Source organism: Sceloporus occidentalis, unplaced genomic scaffold, assembly GCF_023333645.1.
Source record: "Sceloporus occidentalis isolate IW3139 unplaced genomic scaffold, rSceOcc1.0.p SCAF_4, whole genome shotgun sequence".
NCBI lineage: Eukaryota > Metazoa > Chordata > Lepidosauria > Squamata > Phrynosomatidae > Sceloporus > Sceloporus occidentalis.
Genome location: NW_028316984.1, coordinates 44,121,255 through 44,145,118, shown reverse-complemented (window position 1 = coordinate 44,145,118; position 23,864 = coordinate 44,121,255). Strand labels below are relative to the sequence as shown.

Below are 23,864 nucleotides of genomic sequence, written 5' to 3'. Positions count from 1 at the left end.
CTCACTCACAAACCACAAGGTGACGAGTTCAGTACCAGCCAAGGGCTCAGGGTCGACTCAGCCTTCCATCCTTTGTAGGTTGGTAAAAGGAATAACCAGCTTGTTGGGGGCAATTGGCTTACACAAATGTAAACTGCACTGATAAGTGGTATAGAAATGTACTTGCTATTATTGCTGTTGCCATTGCTCTACACTGCAGGGCAAACCCTAAGGATCTGTCCTCTGTCCCTACGTCTCTCAGCGATGTGAAATATTGGATGGATTTGCATTAGAACTGGCACTATATTCAACAAGTGGCAGACAAAACAGAACCCAAGCTTTTAAAAAATATTATTTAATTAATATTATTTTAATGTAATAAATAATAATAATAATAATACTTTTATTTGTACCCCACTTTTCTGTAATAAAACAACCAAAGTGGCTAATATAGTTAAAACATCTGATATACAGTACTTAATACATATAACATTGCAATATACCCCCCTAAAAAAAGAATTAAGCATGTTACAATTTAATTAAATTAATTTAATTGTAATTAATTAATTAATTAATAATTTAATTGCTTTAAAATAAGCTATTAGTTAATTTAATTTAAATTTAATTAATTTAATCTTATAAATTAGATTAATTTAATCTAATTAATAATTAATCAATACTATATATATATATATATATATATATATATATATATATCTATCTCCACTCCCTTCAGGCTGAGACTCCAGTTGCAGCTTTCAATGCAAACCCGGAATTTCTCTATGGAAAAAACAAACAAGAGAACGGGCGCCTCTTCAATTTCGTACTTCTAGGGTCGCTCAGTCTAGGCGGAAGAATTCCACCTGTCTATCAACGAGGGCCTGCTTGTCATCATCATAATCCCGCCCCTCCATTTCCGCCTCTGACTCCTTCCGCCCTAGTCGTCGTCGTCGACTCGGCCGTCTTTCCCCATCTTCCTTTCTTCCTTCCTTCGCCCCGCCCCCTTTCGCCTCGAAGGCCTATCGCCTCAGCCAATCCCCGAGCTGCAAACAAGGGGGGGGAGGCAACTTCCGCTTCTTCCAACGCCGAGACTGAAAGGAGACGGAAGCCGCCGTAGCAGCCCGTACAAAGGGGGGGAACAAGCCAGGGGGCAGTTGGGGGCAGATTTGAATTCTACTGGGCTTCGAATCCGCGAGACCGCTTCTCTCCTTCCCCCCCCGCCCTCGTCTTCTAACGGTCTTCTCCCGTAACGTCGCTATGACGTACCCAGGGTTCGGAGCGGTGAGTAAAACACGCGACAGCGATTGGAGGAGAGGCCCGTCTGTCTTCTCTTTATTCCCTCCCTCCTTACCGGGCGGAGCGGCCCAGGCGCCTCGCGCTCTCTCTCTTTCTGCCTGAGCGGACGCTCTCTGAGGGGGAGGGGGGGTCCGCTGAGGAGAGAGAGGAGGGAGCCCCAACGGGCCTTTTCGGGCCTTTTTTGCCCCCTGGAAGGCCTTCGGTCTGTGCGCGGGGTCCATTTTCCTCTCTGGCGCCTCCTTTTCCTCTCTCAGGAAATGACAAGTCGGCCCCAGACGCCGGTTGCCATTTTAAGCAATAAAAACAACCATGTTTTCTAACGTCCTCCTCCTCTCCGTCAAAGGCCGGAACGGGAGGCCTGGATAGTCACACTCGGACCGTGGAAGACGACGACACCGTGGGATGCCCAGAGAATACAATGACCTGCTAGTATACTATAAAACAGACTCCCTTTTATCAGTCGCCATTTTAAATAATGGTAATGGTAATGTTTACTCACAACTTCCTCTGTCCCAAAGGGCGCAGCATCAAACAAATATAATCAAAACGGACAATAAAACACAACACTACCTCCCCCCCCCCAATTTTTATTGTGTTTTAATGCAGCATAAAAAACAATAACAATTATTCATGCGTCATATAAACATAATGCATAGTCTATAGAATCTCAATCTATGCGTCTTCTTTCTTTAATTTATATCTACTCTTGTTCTAGTGTTTGTCTTCCATTTTGACACATTGTTCGTAACTTTATTTAAACGCTAAATTATTTTTCAATTCTATTCCCATTCTTCAATACATTCTCCACCTCTTATCAAGACTGATATAAGATTACTATGTTTGTTTCCTTCATTTTATTCTATATTACATATGCTATGTATCTATCTTCATTTCATAGTTCCTTCTTTTCCCCACAGATTTGCTACTTCCTTCCATTTCTCCTCATGTTGTTGGGCTTTCTTTCTATTAATATACATGGATAGGCTATCCATAACTACTAATTCATTACATTTTGTTATCCATTCATCTATGGTTGGTATGATATCAGCTCTCCCAATACCTTGCATAGGCTGTACAGGCAGCTGTAACCATCTACAGAATTACACTGGTTTCTTCTTAATTTATCTTCAATCGCATCTGTTATGTTTAGTAAAAAAAGTTCCGGAAACAACACTGTGGAATACTAAAATAACATGCATATATACCTAAAGAAGCTTGTTATCTGTCACTACGGCAACCTTAGGCCAGATGCCATTTTAAATAATAACATTTATTTACAGTGCCTTCATCAAACATATATAATTAAAAACGGATGATAACAGGCGATATAAAATGCTAAAATAGTAAAATAGCACCCTGTTATACTATAACAAACTCCTTATCAATCATTACCCATCTTGGCCATCTTAGGAAACCCAAAACCCTGATTGCCATCTTAATTAATATAATAATAATCTTAATTTTCAGTGACACCTTCACCAAAAGGCGGAAGAACATCAAACATACTGTATAATTAAAACCAGACATTAAAACACAACATTACAAAATACTAAAATAACATGCTAATATACTAAAACAAACTCCTTATCAGGCTTTACCTATCTTGGCCACTTTAGGAAAAACAAAATGCTGGTTACCATTTTAAATAATAATAATAACAACAACAATAATGACAACCTATATTTATAATGCCCTGTCCATCAAAGGGCATGACATCAAACATATATGTAACAAAAAATGGACGATCAAACTCAATACTATAAAATGCTAAAACTTTAACGTAATATGCTCATATACAGTACTAAAGCAAACTCCTTCTTAGTCACCACTCATCTTGGCCACCTTAGGCACACACAGCACACTTGAAGCTGCTTTCTTTTTAATTGTAAAAGCTGGTTCTGCCAGTATGGCCTCTAGTGGCTCCAGAAGACTCCTGGGGTAGAGCTCCTCCTGCCTTAAAACATTAAAAGGACATTGCTCTACTCAAGCGCCACAAAACAGTGGTGCCTTTATTGGGCCAACCAAAATGCACACAATACATGTTGCAGGCTTTTGAAGCTGCACTGGCTTCTTCATCAGGCAAAAGGTGTTAAAAATCATACAGGAGAAAAAAAGAAAGAAAAAAAATGACAATGTTAGTCATGGCCCTGCATTTGTTCAAAATGTTGTGGTGTTTGTCCTCAGTTCATTAGATGATATGGAGGGGTATTCATCTGGCGGGCCCTTCCTCCTCCTGGCTATGTGGATGCTGGGAGATTCAGTCCAGGAAATAAACTCATAGTCGCTTAACAAAAACCCACCAAACAGTGATAACTTTATTGGCCAACCAAAATACACATTATTATTATTATTATTATTATTACTATTATTACTATGCTTTATTTATATAGCGCTGTAGATTTACACAGCGCTGTACATACAATCAGTAAAATAGATAAAAATAAACCTACGTATTGTGTATTTTCTATGAAATAATAGCATAATACACAGAAAATAATACATAATAATACAAGAAAGGATTCAATAAAATACGGCAGGCAACAAATTAAAAACATCAAATAGCTATCGTGCAATGCCTGGGAACGCTTCCCTGAACAGGATGGTCTTCAACTCAGTTTTGAAACTGGTCAGAGAAGTGATGATATAATTGTTGCAAGCTTTCAAAGCTCCACTGGCTACTTCATCAGGAAAAATGTTACAAACGAAACAGGAGAAAAATTGGAGATGTTAGTAAGATGCCTGCATTCTGTTGTTTCTGTCCTTAGTTAAAATCGTATGGGAGGACAACTTTTGCAAGCTGGCTACTATCTCCTCCTGTCCATGTGGGAGATTTTCAAAGTCCAGGAAATTTACACTCCATTTGCACCTCAACAAGGAACAGATTTCCTGGACTTTTGAAAATCTCCCACACAGCCAGAAGGAGGAGGAGCCAGACGGCAAAAGATGCCCTCCCCATACCATCTTAACTAAGGACAGAAACAACAAAATGCAGGCATCTTACTAACATCTCAATTTTTTCTCTTGTTTAGTTTGTAACATTTGCCTGATGAGGAAGCCAGTGGAGCTTCAAAAGCTTGCAACAAGTATATTGTGCATTTCGGTTGGCCATAAAGTTATCATTGTTTGGTGGATTTTTCTTTGAATTTGCTAAATGGCCAACACAGCTAACCCTGCATTTTTCATAAAATAACAATTTATTTCCTGGGCTGAATCTCCCTAGAATCTACACAGCCAGAAAGAGGAGGGGCCCACCTACATGAGTACCTCTCATGCTATCTAAACTGAGAACAACAACCTCAACATCTTGACCAAATGCAGGCCTGTGACTAACATCATCAATTTTTTTTTTTTTTGGTTGAATAACGAAGTCTGGTGGAATAACTAAGGTCCAAAACACACTGCAGAAATAATCCAGTTTGAGGCTGCTTTAACTGCCCTGTCTCAGTGCTAGGGAATCCTGGGAATTGTAGTTGTAGCACCAGAGTTCTCTGACTGAGAAGGCTACATATCTCACAAAACTACAGTTCCCAGAATTCCCTAGCATTGAGCCAGGGCAGTTAAAGCAGTCTCAGACTGGATTATTTCTGCAGTGTGTTTTGGATCTAAGTAAGCCCTATTAGTTCAGTCAGATCTATTCTCAAGTAAGTAAATCTTACTCTGATTGCCAGATTTAAGCATTGATAAGACCCTTGCAAAAGCTCAGAGGTCATAGTTTTTTTAATGATCTTGTTAGTACTTCACTTCTGCTAACCATTTTCTTATTCTCATATTTTTGGGTATGAACTAGAAAATGTAGTTCAGAAGTTGGTAAATTGAGGAAAGTTAACTTGGGGGTCAAGCAGGCGGGCAGGAAAGAATGGCCCAAAGCCCAGAGGCTGAGACACCTCTGACCACACTCTCAGCTCCTAAGGTGGCCCGCATGTGCACACCACAACCACATGGTGCGGTGTAAAACCACGCTGCTTAGTATTTATTTTAATTCTCCCCGCCACCATGCGCATGATCACAGAAACACTACTGCCGAGCCCCTGCTGCTTAGATGCCATCCCATTGGATGGTCACCCCATTTGATCGTGCACACAGTTGCACCTGCGATCCTCCACTGGGACAGGCCATTGGAGCAGGGGTGTGCCCAGTAAAACACTGACAATGCACAATCATGCCCCCCCTTTGCCCCTTTCACACACACACCCTTCACCCCGTGGCCCATTTTGGACTGTTGGGTTTGTGTATGTTCTACTTATAGCCATTGGAGGTGTCACACTTTCTCTTTTTCTCCACTGCTGCCTTGACTGAAAGCATTTTTAAAAAAATGCACACCTACATCGATGCATTTGTAGGCCACTTTAGGGTTAGGATGGAGTGCTCTTTTGGGTCTGGTCTTGTGTTGGGATGGTTATATGCAAGGTCAAAAGTGTGCACTTTCCAGGCTATTATGGTTTGTTTCTGTTTCTTTTCAGTCCAGCTTTTCCTGCCTTACAGCGGCTCAATGCGGTTTCCAGCTGCTTTGAGGACGTGAATGCCACACCTCCAAAGCAGGTTGAAACTGCTTCTTTTGACCTATCTGTTTGTGGCCTATGTAGAGTAAGGTTTGCCTGGGAATAAGCTGCACTGAACTCTGTGGGATATATTTCCAAGTGGACATGTGTAGGATTACACCAGTTTAAAAGTAATGGGCAAAGTATAGCCCACCCTCCCCAAACGTGGGCTTGTCATCTGCGGATTTAAGCATCTGCAAATGACAAGCCCTGTTGCTGCTAATGGTTCCATGTGTATGCGGCTGCGCGGTCACTGAAAACTATGGGACTTGAGGTCCTATGGTTTTTTCATCCGTTGAAGAGGGGCCTGGAATGGTATCCTTCCAGGTAAGAGACCAGTGCAAAGGTTTTAAAAATGGGTGAGTAGTTCATCTATGCCTAATGTAAGAAATACCCTGGTTTTTTATTTATAGTACCAAGGCGCCTTACAGACGGGCCTAAGTGGCGCCGTCGTTGCGCCAGGAATACGCGCGAGGGGCGGTGCTTCCGGACGCGCCTTGCCCCTCGCGCGTATTCCGGACGGCAAGATGGCGGCGCCCTATACAGACGGGCGCGGCCATCTTGATGTAACGGACGCGCAGCGTCCGGACGTCTAAACCTGGAAGAGCCATCGCGAGTGCGCGCTTTGGCACTTGCGGCGGCTTTTCTGGGTTGCCAGAAGGAGTGCGATTTCTGCACTCCTTTTTTGCAGCGCGGAGGAGTCGCGCGGTTTGGCTGCTGCTGCTCCTCCACGCTGCAACCGGCAGCGGCCCAAGACCGCCCCTTTTGGGCGGTCTGTAACGAGCCTAAAAGTGTTTTAATGCTCTGATTTATTAATACATTGTTTGCTTAAGAGCACTTTAGTTTTCTATGTTTAACTTAGATGCTACATATACAGTCTGCCTCCCATATCCACAGATTCAGCCATCCACAGCTTGAAAGTATTTTTTTTTTAAATCTAAGAAGCATACCTTGCTTTTGCCATTTTATGAAAGTGACTCCATTCTATTACGCCACTGTATGCAATGGGACTTGAGACTCCCCAGATTTTGGGTTCCATGGGGGGTCCTGGAGCCAACCGCAGCCGATATCAAGGGATCATTATATAAAGTAGTTTTGAGTAAAACATGTTATAAAAGTGAGGAAAAACTCCATATAGACCACATTTCTTTCTGGTGGTAAAGAAATGTTAATCAGTTCAGTCTGGAACTGGCTTGGTATGTATGAACCTCCTTGCCAAATATTCAAAAAATGTTTTGTGTTTCTCCAGAAATTTTTTTTCCTTGGTTTGAAAAATGCAGGCATAATTCTTATCTCCTTTTGGAATAATTGTACTAATAAAAACAAATTGTTTTTTTGCTGGTTGATATAAAGTCTTCAGTATCAGGGCACTGAAGGCTATTTCATTTCTAGTAGTAAACAGTAGAACCTTTCGAATTTTGGTTAGTACAATGTTTTCAGCTATCACAGATAAAACAGCTAAACAATCTAGCTTTCTTCTTGCTTGGTGAGTTTCTAAATTCTATTGGATAAATTCAGTTTGACAACACTATTCTTTTTTTCCCTTGTCTTTCCAGGTGTCATTAGGACCAGCATTCTCTTATGTCAGGGGTGAGCATTTTGTGGCCAAGATGATGTTGAACTGCAGCTTCCAAATATCCCATCATTTGTGGCTGTGCTGACTATTGGGAGTTAAAGATGTTGTAGCTAGATGGCCACATAATTCCCACCCTTGCCTTATGTAGTGCAAGAGTGGTTGGCATACTGTGTCATGCCTTGCCTGTACAGTAAGGACACCTTTTGCTGCGTCCTTGGCTTAGGGACTAATAGTCAGGAATACCTTCTTCTCTAGCTGTTCTTTGCTTTAGCCCGTTCTTTATCACAAGAAAAAGACACAGTAATAATAGGATTTTAATACACATACTCTTCTGTATATGAGGCACTTTGAGCCAATAAAATAAAATAGTTGATTACTGGGGATGCATGTTTGTAGTATGTTGATAAATATAGTGAAATCTGTTTCTTCTCTTTCCCCAAAGTACGGTGCATACCGTGGTCAGGTGCCAATGCAAATGGCAATGGGCCAGCCAGTCCCTGGAGGAGTGCCAAGTGTGGCCCATGGTGGATCTTCTGGATATTCTGTTTATGCTGGTGCCTATGCAGCTGCGGCGGCGGCGGCTGCTGATCCCTTGTGGACATTCTTCAGTGCCATTGCTGGACAAGTAAGTTAGTTTAATCTAGTATTTTAAGATTTTGAAACACCTCTCCTTGTTTAGTTGGATTTAGTCTTAGAAATAGGAATGGGTAATCTCTTAGGAATTTATTCAGCAACATGTAACTTGTTGACAGCAATATCTGTATAGCAGCCTTGCAAATAAGTGTACATTACTAGCCTTCAGTACCCTCTCCTCCACAGCTAATGTAGAAGCAGAAGGTACTAGCCTCTTAATAGGCTGGTAGAAAAATGCCTTCTAGCAAGCAGGCTGGCAGAGTAGGGATAGAGCTTAGGGAATTCTGTTCATCCACGGTCAGCACAGAAACCTGGCAGACTGGGAGAGAAGAAATTGAATGGCCCATTCCTTTGTACTTATGTGGAAATCTTCACCACTTAGCACTAGATGTGTTGTCATTGATTTACTGTTTGAAAAAAGGCAAATAGATGGTTAAAAAAGGTTAAAGATTATTCTTTTTTGGGAGGATTTATAATTGGAGAGAGGGCAACTATTGTAACATCAGAGCTGAAAACTGGCCAGCACATATATGGGTTTAAGTGAAATTGCTATTTTAAACTAGAGCAGACGCACTGAATCAATTGCTGATTGGTAAATCAACACAGGAAATTCCCATTAATTGAAAGGGTGTGCTCTACTTGGGGCTAGCCATTGGATTTAATTACTGGTAATTAGCTTTCCACATAGTTTGTAAATTCAGTCTCCCTTGATAGATTTAGGTACTCAGTGTTCCAATATTTCTGCCAAAATCCTTGTATCTCTATTTATTGGGGAGTCTGCAACTTTCATACTGCCTATATTTTTAGAAAATGCAATGATTCTATCTTCCTTCTATATATTTCTGTCCTGAGCAGATCTTAAAATCAATTACTTGTTCTTAGCTAGTCTTTTGGGTATATAAATACAGATTTACACATAGCTGTCTCATTGCCTAGTTATCTTGGCAACACATTTTGAACATTTTTACATTAAGAATCAATCTCCCTGTAAGGGTTCAATGTAGGGTGGGGTATGCCTGTTAAATTTTGATGGTTCAGCTCCTTGGCTGAAAATTACAACCCAGATAATCTTATTTACAGGGCCGCATAGTATATTAGTGTGGGGAGGCAGTTTAAGTAAAATAGTATTCATTTTTCAAGGCTGAGATGATTATATGGAATAAGCCTAGTTATTAGTGAATGAATATTTAAGTGAAGAGCATGCAAAATGACTTTTTAATCATATTTTAGAGTCTGCATCAGTCTTTTGGGTTGGCAGAGTTGTGTGGATTCTGAATGGCTAGATGTTTTATAGTGGAGCACCAGATGTTTATGTGATCTGGGCAAAAGGACTGGTTAAAAGGTTGTAGTAAAGATTCACCAAAGGGCATATGCATGGCCCCACAGGTCATTGATCTCTAGAGCGTTTTGGGACTTGTGATGCCAATATGCATTCTGTCAAGAGTGTGGACCTGCAAAGGCAATATTCATGGAAGAACTCCAGTTTCAGGTGAGTAACTTTGCTTCAGATATTCCCTCCCATCCCTTGGTATTTTAATTTATATAATATTAATTAACATTTAAAGACATTAGGGTTTTGGTAAGCACATCTTTTGAAAAGTACAACTGTTAGTCACAATTAAGTGTCTTTGCCACTGTTGACAACCATTTCCGATATTAATGTTTTTGGAATTTTCAAGATGATCCAAATACCCTAAATATGTATATATCTAAATTACAAGAAAAAAATCTGTATGTTGATACTCAATTACCATGGAGTTTTAGGTCTCACTCTAGGAAAGCTATTAGCCTTTTTGTATGTACACAGACTCCTTTGAATGCTTCATTGGTAGAGCTTGTGAACTGGCCAGAGAGATGCTCCTGAGAATTATCTGTAGTCTGAAAGAAGAGTTCAGTAGGAAGTTCCCTAACTAAACAATACCCTTAAGCCTGAATTCTGTTGTTAGTCCCACTTAGAATAGACCAGCAGAAACAACATTAGAGTTAACTTATCAGGTTACTGTTGAATCAGTGGGTCTGCTTTAGTGAGGATTAATAAGATTTGGGCCTTAGTCTTTGAAAATGCACACATGCAATGGTCAGTCATGGGATTCCTAGATTGGATTCTTACTTCCAGAGATGCAACTGAGTAATGTTTACTGGCCTCATTCCCTCTGTCCTGAATCTATCTTAAGTGCCAGCAGCCAAATCAGGCAAAGGAGTTCAGTCCAGTTTCCAATCGGGGGCAAAGAGGGCAACATTTCCACTTTAGTCCTGCCAGCTGGTAAAGCTGCAACAGACTCGTGACAGAGGGTCCTACTTCTTTTATAAAAAAATATTTTTATTAATTTTTAGCATGAACACTCTAATTTACAAACAAAGTAACAGGAAATCAAAGATAAAGAAATGAAAGAAAAAAGGAAGAAAAGGGAATTGGCCTACCATATCCATGGATTTCATTATTCACAGCTTGAAAATATCTCTCCCCCCCCAAAAAAAAACCCAAAAGCAAACTTTGATTTTTCCATTGTATATAAGGGACAATGTTTTACTATGCCACTGTATATAGTAGGACTTTGAGCATCCACTGATTTTGGTGTCTCCAGTGGATTCCAAAGACCCACAGTACAACTAATACATAGTAGGGGTCTGATCCTCAAATCCTGACTGTAATGGAAAGAAAAAAAGTTACCATTACAGATGCAATTAGATAATCCTACTAAAATTACTAATCACCATAGCCACAAATAATTAATCATTAGCTTTGTTATTGTTCAAACAATGCATAAATGGTTTCCAGGCTTTTAGTCTACAATAGCTAACTTTGCAACCTTAACAAGCCATTGTTTCATCATCTGTGCTTCAGAACATTACTACGTTTGAGCAAAATATTCTTGTTGTGGTTGTCATATATCAAAGAAGTAATCCATAAAACATATTTACTGTTTACTTCTTTATCCATAATGCTTAACAGAAATATTTCTAGGATTATTACAGTCTACCTTTATAACATATAAATCTTAGATCAGTATCATTTTGTCTTTTACGAGCTCACCACGTATGAAATAAAGGAGTCCTCCTGATCCTGACATCCCCAACACTGATTTGAAATATTCTGGGCCAATTTTGGCAGCATATCTGGGATTAGATACCATCTGTACATCATTTTATATAGGTTTATTTTAAATTATTGCAGAAAACAAATTTTATATCTTTGAACCATATTACCCCCATATGTCTATGTGAATATTATGCCTCAAACTTTGGGTCCACCTAAAAATTTACTCTTTTAAAGGTTTATCTTCTGTTTTGGGTTTCAGAATCCATTTATATACTTTTTAAAAATTACACAGTCATTGTCTTCACATTACTCTAAATAAAACGGATTTTCTCTAACCACTATGGCTGCATTTCTCTTGTCTTGATTAAGTCTGTCCTTAATCTGCTTATAAGCAAACCGATTAAGATCTTTGCCTGAATAATCTCTCTTTATTTAAATTTCTTGTTATCTTGTTCAAAATACAAAAGATCATCTTAGAGCAACTATCTCCAATTTTTAATTCATTCTTTCTTTTAAAAAATAAAGTAGGCTTCCTGTGGTGAGGTAGCTAATATTATCTTAGGGGGAAGTCTGTGTTCATACTTGTACCAAACTTGTAGGAGAGCCTTTCTAATACAATGGTTTTTAAAGTCAGCATGTACCTTAACTTTATCATACCAAAGATAACTATGCCAACCAAATAGTTCCAAGAGTCACATCTCTAAGCAATGTTCATTCAGTGGATGCAAACTACAGGAAAAGAGATTCTACCTAAACATTAGGAAGAACTTCCTGGCAGTAAGAGCTGTTCGACAGTGGAAGACACTCCTTGGGAGTTATTTAGTAGTCAGATTGGTCTACAATTGTTTGTTAATGTTGTGTCTGTATTTTCTTTATGAATCACTTTCACCTCAATCAGAAGCTGAACAGACCTTCTTCGTCTAAACTGGCTGCTGGCACTTAAGGTGGACATGGGTGACATTTACCTACCTTTTCAGTACAGCTATGTATTGTTAATTAATACGGACAAGTTATAAATTGTAACTCTAGGTTACACATTTGTAGCTGCAATACTGAATGCCAATCAGTCTCTTTAAACATCTGTTCCAATGGATTGAAGACCTAAACCAAATTAAATCTGATTATCTTACAGTTTTAGAGGCAGATACTTAGCATCCTTTGGTCTGGATATAAAAGAAAGAAACGGTTTAAAAATTCAACTTTACAACAAAAAGGAAGCATTCTTGACTTTGATTATATGAAAGGATATGGTGGGAGGTCATACACAAGATGGATTCCTTTTTTAGCGCCTTCTTTCTTCTCTGTTTTGTTTGCATAAAGATCAAGCATGTCTTCTATTTATAAGCTCTGTGTGGTCTCTGGTCACTTGGGTAGCTGACAGATAAGGAAATATTACCTGGTTGCCAGTGTTTTGACAGTTAATGAAATAAGAACACACAACTTCTGAGTATGCCCCATTGAAGCAGGTCTAAAGAGTGGAAAATTTAGGTTGACTGGTAGAGGAAAGAACACAATATATGTGAAATTGAAGGCTTTCGCAGCCAACATCCAAAGTTTTTTGGGGGGTTTCGGGCTATGAGGCTGTGTTCTAGAAGAGGTTTTTTTCCCGCTGTGGCGAAACATCAGGAAAAAACTCTTCTAGAACATGACCTCATAGCCCGAAAACCCCACAAAAACCACAATACATGGTTTTTGGAAACTGGTTCATTCTTCTGGCATTCTTCTTTCCCGAATTGCAGAATACTGCATTAATGAATGGCCAGAGGTCTCACTAGTGACTAGGCAGTGGTGAAATGGTGGACCAGTTTGTGCTTAAGTCTATCTGCTACTTGCCCCATCAAATTGCAAGACTATTACAAACATGCAGACCTTACTGAAATCAGAAAAGAGTGGCAAAATAATTGACAAAATACAGTGTTTGGCTTTGACTTGTGCTGTTTTTTCTTTTTGTTTTGGTAATGATAGAGAAAGAGAGCAGGCAGCTGCTTTAAAGCTTTATTTATTTTCCTTCACTGTAGTAACAGCTGCTGTGATGCATTAGATACTACAAAGGTTGGTTAGAACATGGTTTATTTTTCTGTAAAGACAAAGTCAGTAATTAGAACAACCTCTCTGTAATCTTTTTAGCCTGTCAAGGAAGTGCATTGAAGTATTTTTGAGTGGATTACAGAATTAAGGTTCTTCTGTTACATTTGAAGTAGTTAAGATACGTTTTTATAAAGAGCAAATAGAATGGGGATTGCTGGTAATCAGTGTTGGGGAGTATAGAAATTTGGGGGAGTATCTGGAGGGAAACAATGTGCCAAAATATGCAAGAGTGCTTCTGTCATAAGAACATTGTATGTGAATGCAAAAGGTATATACAGGGATATCCTCTTCCACTGAAGAAAACAGGAAGGCTTTGTATTTACTAGGAGTTTTGTGTACAAAAAACTCCTGATTTGGACTACCCATCTAAAATTAAATTATAGCTAACAGCTAATAATATAGCTTGGACATTCCTCTGTGTGCCACATTTTTGGTTTCAAACTTGGTCCCTCTTTGGCAAGCAAAAAAATTTGAAGCATCAGTACCTTTGTATTAGTTATAACTTTAGAGCAGTGGTTTTCAAATTTTGTATCTACAGGGAATCCTTCCAGTGTTCCCTATAGATGTTCTTCCAACTGCTGAAGAAACCCTTGATATATTTGTTGAAAAATACTTGTCTGTAAAGGATTTTGGAGTATTCTCTAGGACACACAGCCTGGGGCACTGACCAGACATGTTTGATTCTCCAAAAAAGCTGAATTTGTACACTCACAAAGGACCAAAGTCCACTGAATGTAGTGTCACTTGCTTCTGAGTAAATCATTAGGACTGCATTGAGTGTTCAGAAGTACACCCAACACTGGGAAGCATTTCACCATGACTAATCTTATTGAAAACTCCTTGATAAGCTTTCAGAGAAGCCCAGGGTTCCCTGAACACCATTTGAACGCCACTGCTTTAGAGGAAATGTATATGTAAGGAGGAAAAGATATACAAAACAGATTTTAAAAATATGCTTGAATTCTCTTAAGTGGGATCTTAATTACTGACCTCCATATTTTTTCTTAATTCTCAAGTGTAATATTTTAGTAAATTTAGTTTTTTATAGGAGGAATAAACATTCACTCCTGAAGTACCAGTCAAATAAGCACAATCTCATCTTCCATGTAGCAAGACCAGTGGGGTGATGGAAGCGTGGGCCTTGACACTCAAAAGAACTGATCAGGTAGAAACTTGCAGTAACATCGGTATTGCTTTTGGAGGGGTGGGTTGAAAGCAGGACAACAATCATTTCTAAGTCAATCAGTGAGACTCAGAAATGTATTTATCAACATTTCAGTTGTCCCTTTCCTTGTTCCCTATGAGTTTACCCAATGAAATTGTTTTTCTCTTTGGGGTTAAATATCATAAGTACTTCTGCACAGTTGTGTAGTACTGAACCCCTTTTCCCAAATATGTGGCTCTGTGGATCCCCAGTCCTCTAGTGGTACTTGACAGACCTGTATAAACACACCTTTTAAAATAGCATTCAATTGTATATTTTCTGCTGAAAATTAATCAACGTGGTTCCATTTTCCTTAACCTAGTCTGAAGGACAATCAGGCCATTCAGCTTGTAATAAGTCATACATTTATATCTTCCTCTGGTAAATGGCTTCTGAGAATACCAGTATTGCATTTGCAACTGCAGAAAAAAATGGAATTTGAATGGGGTGGAAGTCAGGAAACATAGCATTTTGAATGTACATCTCCCTCCCCCGATACACACTTTCATTGGAGAAGCTCACAGAGCTTTCATTTTTATTGCTGTAAAACCAACTGGGGGTTGGGGTTGGTATAATGTTTGCTTGCACATGGGTCTTCCCATATTGGATGGCTAGTTTTTTTGTGTGTGTGTCAGATGTGACAACTTGCCAGGATAATGCACTGATGTACCATGGTAGTTGAAATGATACGCTTCATGCCACTCTGAGCAGATATTCCTCTATGAGAAGGTTTAGTTGATCACTGAAGGATCTGATTTATATTCTTTTGTTATGTAAGACACTTGCTTTTTTTTCTCTAATGTATGCATTCACATTTGGATGTCTTCTGAACCTAACTTGCCTTTTTGGGTTTAGCTAACTTGTATGCAGCTAGATTGGTGCTAACACAAGAAACTGCAGTGAATGCATAAGGTCATCCTGGAATGGAGAAGAAAGCAGAAGGGAAAGCCCTTTGAAAATGGTTTGTTAAGTTGTTTAAAAGCTGCTCATGAAGCACTTTTAAGGGAAAAAAATCAATGTTTATGGAAAAAATGTCAGGCAACTTCATTTGAAAAATCTGCTGTTGCATGGTGTCACTGTAGCCTTATAAATGCTTCATTTATTAAAATTTTGAATTAATGCTTATTATGGTTCAGTATAATAGAACTTAATTAGTGCTTGTAAGTATTCAGATTCTATGAACTGAGGTAGAGTAATTGGCTTATTCTGCAGAATTCACATGCTTGATTTTATGTTACCAGATGAGCTAGTGTCTACGAAAAACAAATATCTGTATGCATTCATTTTACAGGATGGTGAAGTGGATGCTGAGGAGCTACAGCGATGTCTTACACAGTCGGGAATCAATGGAACTTATTCTCGTAAGGCTTTGTTGCTACTGAGCACAGTAATTTAATCTTCAAAAAGTATCATTGGCATTCTTAAAGGCCTAATATCTTATGACATTGTTTTATGATGCTGTTGTCTACTTGATATAATTGCCCGATAGTTGCACTCTTCTGTTCTTCCTTAGAACTGAGGAAGTGTTAGCTAAAAAGTGTAAGGTATAGCTTTATACCAAATATAGCACATGGTCTGCATGTTTGTAGTGGAACACAGTTGCCCAGTACCAATAAAAGTCTGAGTAATTTTAAAGGCTCAGAGGACATTTAAATTACTGGCTGAGTTTATTTTATGTTTCAGAAACACATTGGACTAACAGATCTAGGACAAATTTATAGTGACAAATTGAATACATTTGGAATTGATTCTTTTGACCTGTTTAGGAAGCATGCTCATTGTTGACTTATTCCATCTGGTGATGTAATCTCAGTTTACACAATATTAAAGACACTTTGGGTTTAGTCCTTTTGAAAAGTTTCCCTTTTTAAATGTAAATTTTACACCATCCTCTATTCTCATGCAAATCTTGCATGTTGGACAGAGCCTTTTAAACAAATTATTTCCCCTGAAGTTCAGTATGAGTGTCTCTGTGAAATGTTATCCATTGTTTTGCTAGCCATACACTTACATTCTTAGTCTTTATAAATTTCATTATGTTGGTGATTATGACAGTTTTAACAGTGCAATATTAAAGATGAGATCAATATAGTTAACCCAACATTAATTTATCCTCTGCTTGTAATTTCAGCATTCAGCCTGGAGACATGCAGAATTATGATATCAATGTTAGATGTATCCTTGCAGAAGTCTTCCTTTTACCCACATGGAACTGTAATTATGTTTGCATGAAATCATTTAGGTCCTGCTTCATGTGCAAAGAAACAAGGTTTAAAGGAGTAGGAACTCAAAAATTTACCTTGTTATGTTTTATGAAATGCCAGAGATAAGTAAAGTAGAGGAGTTAAGCTGATCAGGGCCTGATTGTCTGAGAAAGTAAGTGTGGCTAGGGCTGCTGGAGACCAGTGAGTCATGTTTGAATAAACATGTTGCATCAGGCTGTAAAGACACTTAGACATGTATTCACTTGTGTCTGTAGAAACAGCATGCATCAAAATGGTCTGGCATTTTATTTTTTAATGATACTCAGGACCAACCTGAGATCTTTGCTGCCTGAGTAAAAGGTCAAGATGTATGTCTTTCCCATTCCATGTGGAGAAATTGCATTGGCGTAGTAGTTGAATCTTACTGCAGTGGTGGCTGCTTCCTATTGCACCTGAGACCAGCAGCATTAGGACTTCGGACACAGAGAGCAGGCTGCATGGAAAAGATTGTCTTCCACCACCTCACTAGCAGTCATGGCCCTATTACCAACAGCCTCACTGCAGAATATACTTTATGTTTAACAGCTTGGAATTGCAGAGTAAGTGAAAAGTGATCTGGTCTAGGGGTAAAACCTCTGGCTTGGTAAACCATCTTTGAATAAGAAACATGTGAATGTGCTCCAGCTTCCTTTTGGTCTATTGATCTTTGCTATATTAAGCAACAATATTTATTTTGATTGGAGTGAACTGTTTAAGCCCCATAGAACTATAGCATGAATAAACTACAATAAATTATTGTAAAAAAAATTCTTGAATTATATGTTGGATCACAGATTTTCAGTTAACTTCCTACAGAATTTTATTTCTTAACTTAATATCAGAGAGATAATACTGGGAAAATGGGATACAATGAATTTAAGGAACTCTGGGCAGCGCTCAGTGCTTGGAAACAAAACTTCATGATGATAGATCAAGATCGAAGTGGAACAGTGGAACTTCATGAACTGACTCAAGTCATTGTTGCTATGGGTAAGCTACATTGCCTTCATGCTGGAGGAGAAGTGTTTTGTTGACACTGGGTTATATTTTTGGATCTAGAATCATAGAATTGTTGAGTTGGAAGAGACCACAAGGGCCATCCAGTCCAACCCCCTGCCATGCAGGAAATCTCAAAGCATTCCCGACAGATGGCCATCCAGCCTCTGCTTAAAGACTTCCAAAGAAGGAGACTCCACCACACTCCGAGGGAGTGTGTTCCACTGTCGAACAGCCCTTACTGTCAGGAAGTTCCTCCTAATGTTGAGCTGGAATCTCTTTTCCTGGAGCTTGCATCCATTGTTCCGGGTCCTGTTCTCTGGAGCATCAGAAAACAAGCTTGCTCCCTCCTCAATATGACATCCCTTCAAATATTTAAACAGGGCTATCATATCACCTCTTAACCTTCTTTCTCTTCTCCAGACTAAATATCCCCAGCTCCCTAAGTCGTTCCTCATAGGACATGGTTTCCAGACCCTTCACCATTTTAGTCGCCCTCCTTTGGACACGCTCCAGTTTCTCAACATCCTTTTTGAATTGTGGTGCTCAGAACTGGACACAATATTCCAGGTGGGGCCTGACCAAAGCAGAATAGAGTGGCACTGTTACTTCTCTTGAACAATCACACTCTCCCAGAGTTTTTTTAAAAATTCAAACACTCACCACTCAAAATGGCTACCCAGCTCCTTCTCTCCTTCTCCTCTCTGTGGCAGGAACTAGCAGTATTTCTTATCCATTAACTCATTCCTTTTTTGTAGATTTTCTTTGAAGTTAAGAAAGATTGCATACTTTTACAGTCAGCCCTTCTTATACACGGATTCAAGCATCCACAGTTTGAAAATGTTAAAAAATATATAAATTTCAAATATCAAACCTTGATTTTCCATTTTTTATAAGAGACACCATTTTGCTATGTCATTATATTTAACGGGACTTGAGCATCCACAGATTTTGTTATCCATGGGGGATCATGGAACCATACCCCAGCATATAACAAGGGTCCACTGTACTTACGGTGATGGTGATTAGCATGCCTGTAGTAAGATAAAAAATTAATTGTGTGAATTGTGTATTTTCTGGCACCATTTAGAATGCCTTTATATTGCAGGGTATTAAAAGGCCCCATGTTGAAAGAAGCACAAATCAACTGTGTTGACTCCAAAATTAACATACATTTCTTCTATTGTGGGGTATTTTGTGATGCCAGTACGTTCCATTGTACTTTGGCCAGTACAGTGGCCCCTTGTTATCTGTTGGGGTTTGGTTCCAGAACCCCCTGTGGATAACAAAATCTGGATGCTCAAGTCCCATTATATACAATGACATAGTAAAATGATATCCTTTATATAAAATGAAAAACCAACACTTGCTATTTGGAATTTATACTTTGGTTGGAATATTTTCAAGACATAGAATCTTGAATCTGTGGATTAAAAAATCCGTGCATTAAAAAATCCATGGATAAGGAGCTAACCTGTGGACAAAGAGAATGAGCATTATGCTTTGTTGGGAAATGGCCTGGGTTAGTTTTTGTCTCAGTATGCTACATTGGCTGAGACAGAAAGTACCTTGGTGGCAAAAATCAGTAGACTTGCTGGGATCCTTTTTGTAGGGAAGAAATGGTATGTGGAAAGTGTCCAAAAATAAGGAGATTTCCTTTACAGCTGTAGGTTTCAGATATCATAGAATGCCTATAAAACACCACTGTAGGAGACTAGAATACTCCTTGTTCATCCTCAAGGGTTGGTGTGGAATTGTTACAATACTGATGTGACATTTATGCTAATGATGGGAGCCTAGACAAATCATGAGTATAATGTCTTCTGTCTGTGGAAAGACAGTGATGTACAATAAATCCAGGGCTGGGCGATAGAGGTAATATCTTCATGACATGTTAACCAACATTTCTAACACTTGAAAGCAGAATATTCAATAGCTTATATTCTGCTATCTACCCAGGAGTGTCATCATACAAACTAGATAATTCCTATGGTGGGCAAATTATGAAAGGCTGTTGATCTTTATTTTAGGTAAAAGGAAGCTGGCTGGTTGGAACATTTGCTTTATTTTATTAGTTCTTAATTATCACCCAGAATGACACATTTGGCAGCAGATGGATCTTGGGAAACCTGCTGTCTGCAAAACAGTGCAAGGGGATAATATACAGTGTTGAAGCACTGGGCATGGGCTTAACTCATTTCTCTCTGCTTAGTATTTCCATCTTGCAAACCTATTCCCCAGTTGAGATTTTAAACACATATACTTACAGATAGAACCAGTTGAAGAGAAATATTAAGCACTTCCAGTCCACCTACTGCTTTTCCACTGTAAGTTTCGCCAACATACTTGAAGATGCTTGGAAGATGTATATTTCCAGCACCAGGTCTCCTGCTGACTATGTAGGTATACCTTGTCAGTCCTAGCTCTAGGAAGGGAGGAATGGGGCAACAGTATTTGGTATTCTGTAATTGCTAAGTGCTGCACCCAGAGGGAAAAGATGAAACTCCTTATTCAACAGGTGCCTTATTATATTTGCTATGCCCTTCTTGAGCTTCAGTGATCCTTCAATAAGCTATGTCTGTTGAAAACTATGTTTATGAATGTCAAAATATCCCAGAGGTTCTCCTAAGCCTTCTGTTCTGAAATGAATTTTACAGATGTATTTTTCCTCCACTACCTTGCTCTAGGCTATAGGTTAAGCCCACAGACCTTAATCGCCATAGTAAAACGTTACAGCAAGAATGGCAGAATTTTTTTTGATGACTATGTGGCTTGCTGTGTAAAGCTTCGGGCTTTAACAGGTAAGATATTTTGTTGTATTAATTACATAACTTTTTTTAAAAAAAATAACCCAGTTAACTTTAGTTTGCGTTTTGTACATAGGATCAACAGGAAAGACTGGAAGACACAGTTACAAAGTTATAGTACTTTGATACCACTATAACTACCCTGGCAATATCCTAGAATCCTGGAGATGGGTATTTGGAATTCTCTGACAGAGCTCTAGAATCTTACAAAACCACGAATCCTAGGATCCTGTAAGATAACAGCCACAGCAGTTAAAGTAGTATCATGGGCGGGTTATAGACTGCCCATTTGGGGCGGTCTGGACCCGCCCCTTTCCCCGGAGTATCGGGGCTTCAGCGGCTACACCGGCAGCCGCTGAGGCCCCGATCCGCTGCTTTTCGGGCTGCGGGGAAGCAGCAAAACGCCGCTTCCCCGCAGCTTGGCCCCTTTCTCCCTTGCTTCGCTGGGCGCAGCCGTCTGAAGGCTGCACCCAGCGAAGCAAAGCGGCGCCGCGGACCAGGAAGGAGCTCCGAAACGGAGCTCCGTCTTGGTCCGCGGAAAGGGCGCCCTAGGCGCCCTGCCGCGGATTGAGGATGTCACGTCCGTGCCGCCCTGTCTAGAGGTGGCGCAGCCGTGACGTCCTCACGGCGGCGGCCATATGGAAGGGCCGGCGCCGTTTAGTGCGTGACGAGCACGCACTAGGGTTAGGGCGGTGCGGAAGCACCGCCCTTTTGTAACCCTAGTGCGTGCTCGTCACGCACTAAAGTGCCGGTGTGTAACCGGCCAAAGTGTTATAATTGTATACTAGAGAAGATCACTGCATCAAACCCAATAAAAGCCTTTAAAATTTACAAACGATTCAGTACCTAATGCCAGCAGTATATTCTCACAATACTTAGGCGGACACAGGAAAGCTCCTTCATACCTGTAAAGCTCAATTCAATCTTTGGGTCGATCCCAAGGACTCTACTATTTTAGTAAAAGTATTCTTAACTTAAATTTCACTTCATTTTGAAAAAAGTTCTAATTATGAGGAAGTGGTGAGAACTATTGTTAATATGCTTAACATCCACATTTAGAATGCAGTAAATGTGACAAAATATTTAAAATAATACAATAACATAAATATAGTCAAATTGGGGGGGAGGGGGAAGGGACCCATGGCTTAGTTTTATGCTTGGTACAATCCCACTGACCTGAATAGAAGTACTTTGTTGAATTAACTATCCAGTTAGTGATAATTAAAAAATATTGATAAAGGAATGTTAGTAATCCAGTGAATTCTAGTCGCAACCAGTGTGTGTTAAACACATATAAATTCAGGATTGTGTCTGAGGATTTCAACAATACTAATATGCCAACATTTTTGTTTTTGAAGACTTTTTCAGGAGAAGAGACAGCATGCAACAGGGCATTGTTAATCTTGTCTATGATGATGTAAGTAGTAAAACTGCATATTCATTACTCAACCACTATAGGAATCATATTTAGTAAAGAGGCCTGTCTTAACATTTATTTGATAAACTTTACCTTTTGTTATGTGCCTGTGAATTTACTGTTTTGTACATAGGATCAACAGGAAAGACTGGAAGACACAGTAAATCGCCTGTCTCTGAGCTTCTTTCAGAGTCTCATATATAGGACCCTGTGGTTTAAACCAGTGTCCCTAGATTTTTGTTTGCATCTAGAGTCCATACATAGTTGAACTGTTGCATTTCAAGTTTTGAATAGTCAATTAGGCCTCATTTTATTCCAGAATATTTAATATAGTGGAAAGATGTTCAGATACCTGTAATGCAGCAATGATTTCATGCTGGAATTAAACATGCCATTTTAAAATAATGTGCAACATCAAAATGCTTTTCTAATGAATTTTAAATCATGATTTTTTTTTGTTTGTTTTGTTAAGTTGGCATTGATTCAGTATAGTCTTGACCAACTTTGTGAATGAAGTAGTATTCTGAATTATTAACATCTCCTCTATAAACTTGTTGGAAAAAAATGAAATGAATCTGTTGGATCATAATTTTGTTCAAAACAGCATGTTAATTCCATGTTCTGAGTTTAACAAGCTTTTTCTTGTGGCTGGAAGAGAAGGAGACCAGAACTGAAACTCATAGATTTAGGGTAGAATTACAGTGTAATGGCCTTAGCTTTCCACTATGTGATGCCTTACATCTGTGAAGATATATTTGTACAAAGAGCAAACTACTGATGTGTCTTAAAAAGTAGTTGTATAGATCGGTGATTTTCTTTACTGAGTTTTGCTACTTGCATTTAGTACTGTTCAACTGATGAAGGGTCTTATATACAATGTAATAAATATTGAAATAACTGTATAGGATAGTGATAATTTGGAAAGGTGTTTTTTTATTTTGTTTTGTTTTTGTTTGTTTGTTGGTTTGTTTTTTTGGTATACAGGTTTGTAACTAAAATACTTGGCCTGTTCATATAATAAAATCTAGTTGACGTTCTTTTTTGTTTGTTTTGTTCTGCCTCTTTATTTCTTGGATTCAGAGTTGTATTTCCAAGAATGAAAAGGCTCTTTCATTCACAGAAAAACCTTTGATGTAGTAGAGGCTACTACTAATAGGAGGTGGCAGGAGGTTTTCACTCATAGCCCCTAAAATCTCTGATGCCCCCTCCTACCCTGTTCCAGAGTTCTTCTCATCATCCAGAGCAGATTTTCAGGAGGCATAAGGGAGAATCTGCAAAACTTATTCCTTCCTTCTCAGTCATTGGGGATGTTTTGTAATTGCTCACAGACTCTCTAGATCCAATCCACTGTCTTTTTTTAGGATGGCTGTATTAGTAAACAAATTCCATATTATTCTGTTCCTACACTTTGTCCAGTCAATTACCTTTCTAAATACCAACACTTATATTGAACATGCTTTTGTTTTTCAGTTCTTGCAGTGCACCATGGCTATCTGAGTGCCAATTGTGGGGGAAAAATCTTCCACGTATAATTTCAACTGCTTTGAGAAAACTAACTGAAAATTCTGTGAAGGGAAGGCTGCCATTGATTTTCCACACTTCTGCCTGCTAATGCATCATTTCTGTATAAATATCCTTGACTTTTAGTGTGTAGTTTGACAATAAACAAATGTTCACATTTTACAGGAATCCTTAGAAGTGTGCCATTCTTTACACATATGGATGGTAGACTTTTTCTATTTTGGGGTTACACTCTCAGGATTGTTAAAAGGGAACAATCACATTTCATGTAATGGTTATAAACAGGGTTCAGTCTATCTTTAAAGTGGTCTGGTCTAGTACCTGTTTGCTTAAACTGCAATAAAGACTGGCCACAGTGGTCATTCTGTGGTTCTGCAGCATCAGCTATTTCATGTGCTCCATGCCTGTGAAAGACTAAATGGGGTGTTGGGGAAGGAATAATTCAGTAGCTGTCTCAAGTATGTACTTAAAACAAGCCTTTGGCTATCTCTTCTTCTGAATGTTCAGTAGATTTATTTGATGTAGA

General features: G+C 39.1%; 1 protein-coding gene across 3 annotated transcripts; it reads left to right on the top strand.

Annotated features, from left to right (window-relative positions):
• Positions 1-957: 957 nt before the first annotated feature.
• GCA (grancalcin) lies at positions 958-23,506 on the top strand. 3 transcript variants are annotated; one of them, XM_089519879.1, is made up of 9 exons: positions 7,929-8,014; positions 9,409-9,511; positions 14,261-14,315; positions 15,646-15,715; positions 16,486-16,529; positions 17,440-17,587; positions 20,281-20,394; positions 21,759-21,817; positions 23,288-23,506. In XM_089519879.1, the coding sequence occupies exons 2-9, from the start codon at positions 9,450-9,452 to the stop codon at positions 23,312-23,314; spliced, it is 579 nt and encodes a 192-aa protein (XP_089376005.1). In that variant the 5' UTR covers positions 7,929-8,014; positions 9,409-9,449; the 3' UTR covers positions 23,315-23,506. The 3 variants fall into 3 exon arrangements, with proteins under 3 accessions (XP_089376003.1, XP_089376004.1, XP_089376005.1); XM_089519877.1 differs by lacking the exons at positions 9,409-9,511; positions 14,261-14,315 and adding an exon at positions 958-1,260 and having other exon boundaries at positions 7,832-8,014; XM_089519878.1 differs by lacking the exons at positions 9,409-9,511; positions 14,261-14,315 and adding an exon at positions 1,423-1,753 and having other exon boundaries at positions 7,832-8,014.
• Positions 23,507-23,864: the final 358 nt, after the last annotated feature.

What these genes read in the sequence shown, in the direction of transcription:
- GCA (XM_089519877.1), top strand. Translation starts at nt 1,237, where the DNA reads ATGACGTACCCAGGGTTCGGAGCG. An exon ending in TCAGTGCCATTGCTGGACAA is followed by an intron (nt 8,015 to 15,645) that starts GTAAGTTAGTTT and finishes TTCATTTTACAG; the next exon opens with GATGGTGAAGTGGATGCTGA. An exon ending in TCAAGTCATTGTTGCTATGG is followed by an intron (nt 17,588 to 20,280) that starts GTAAGCTACATT and finishes ACCTTGCTCTAG; the next exon opens with GCTATAGGTTAAGCCCACAG.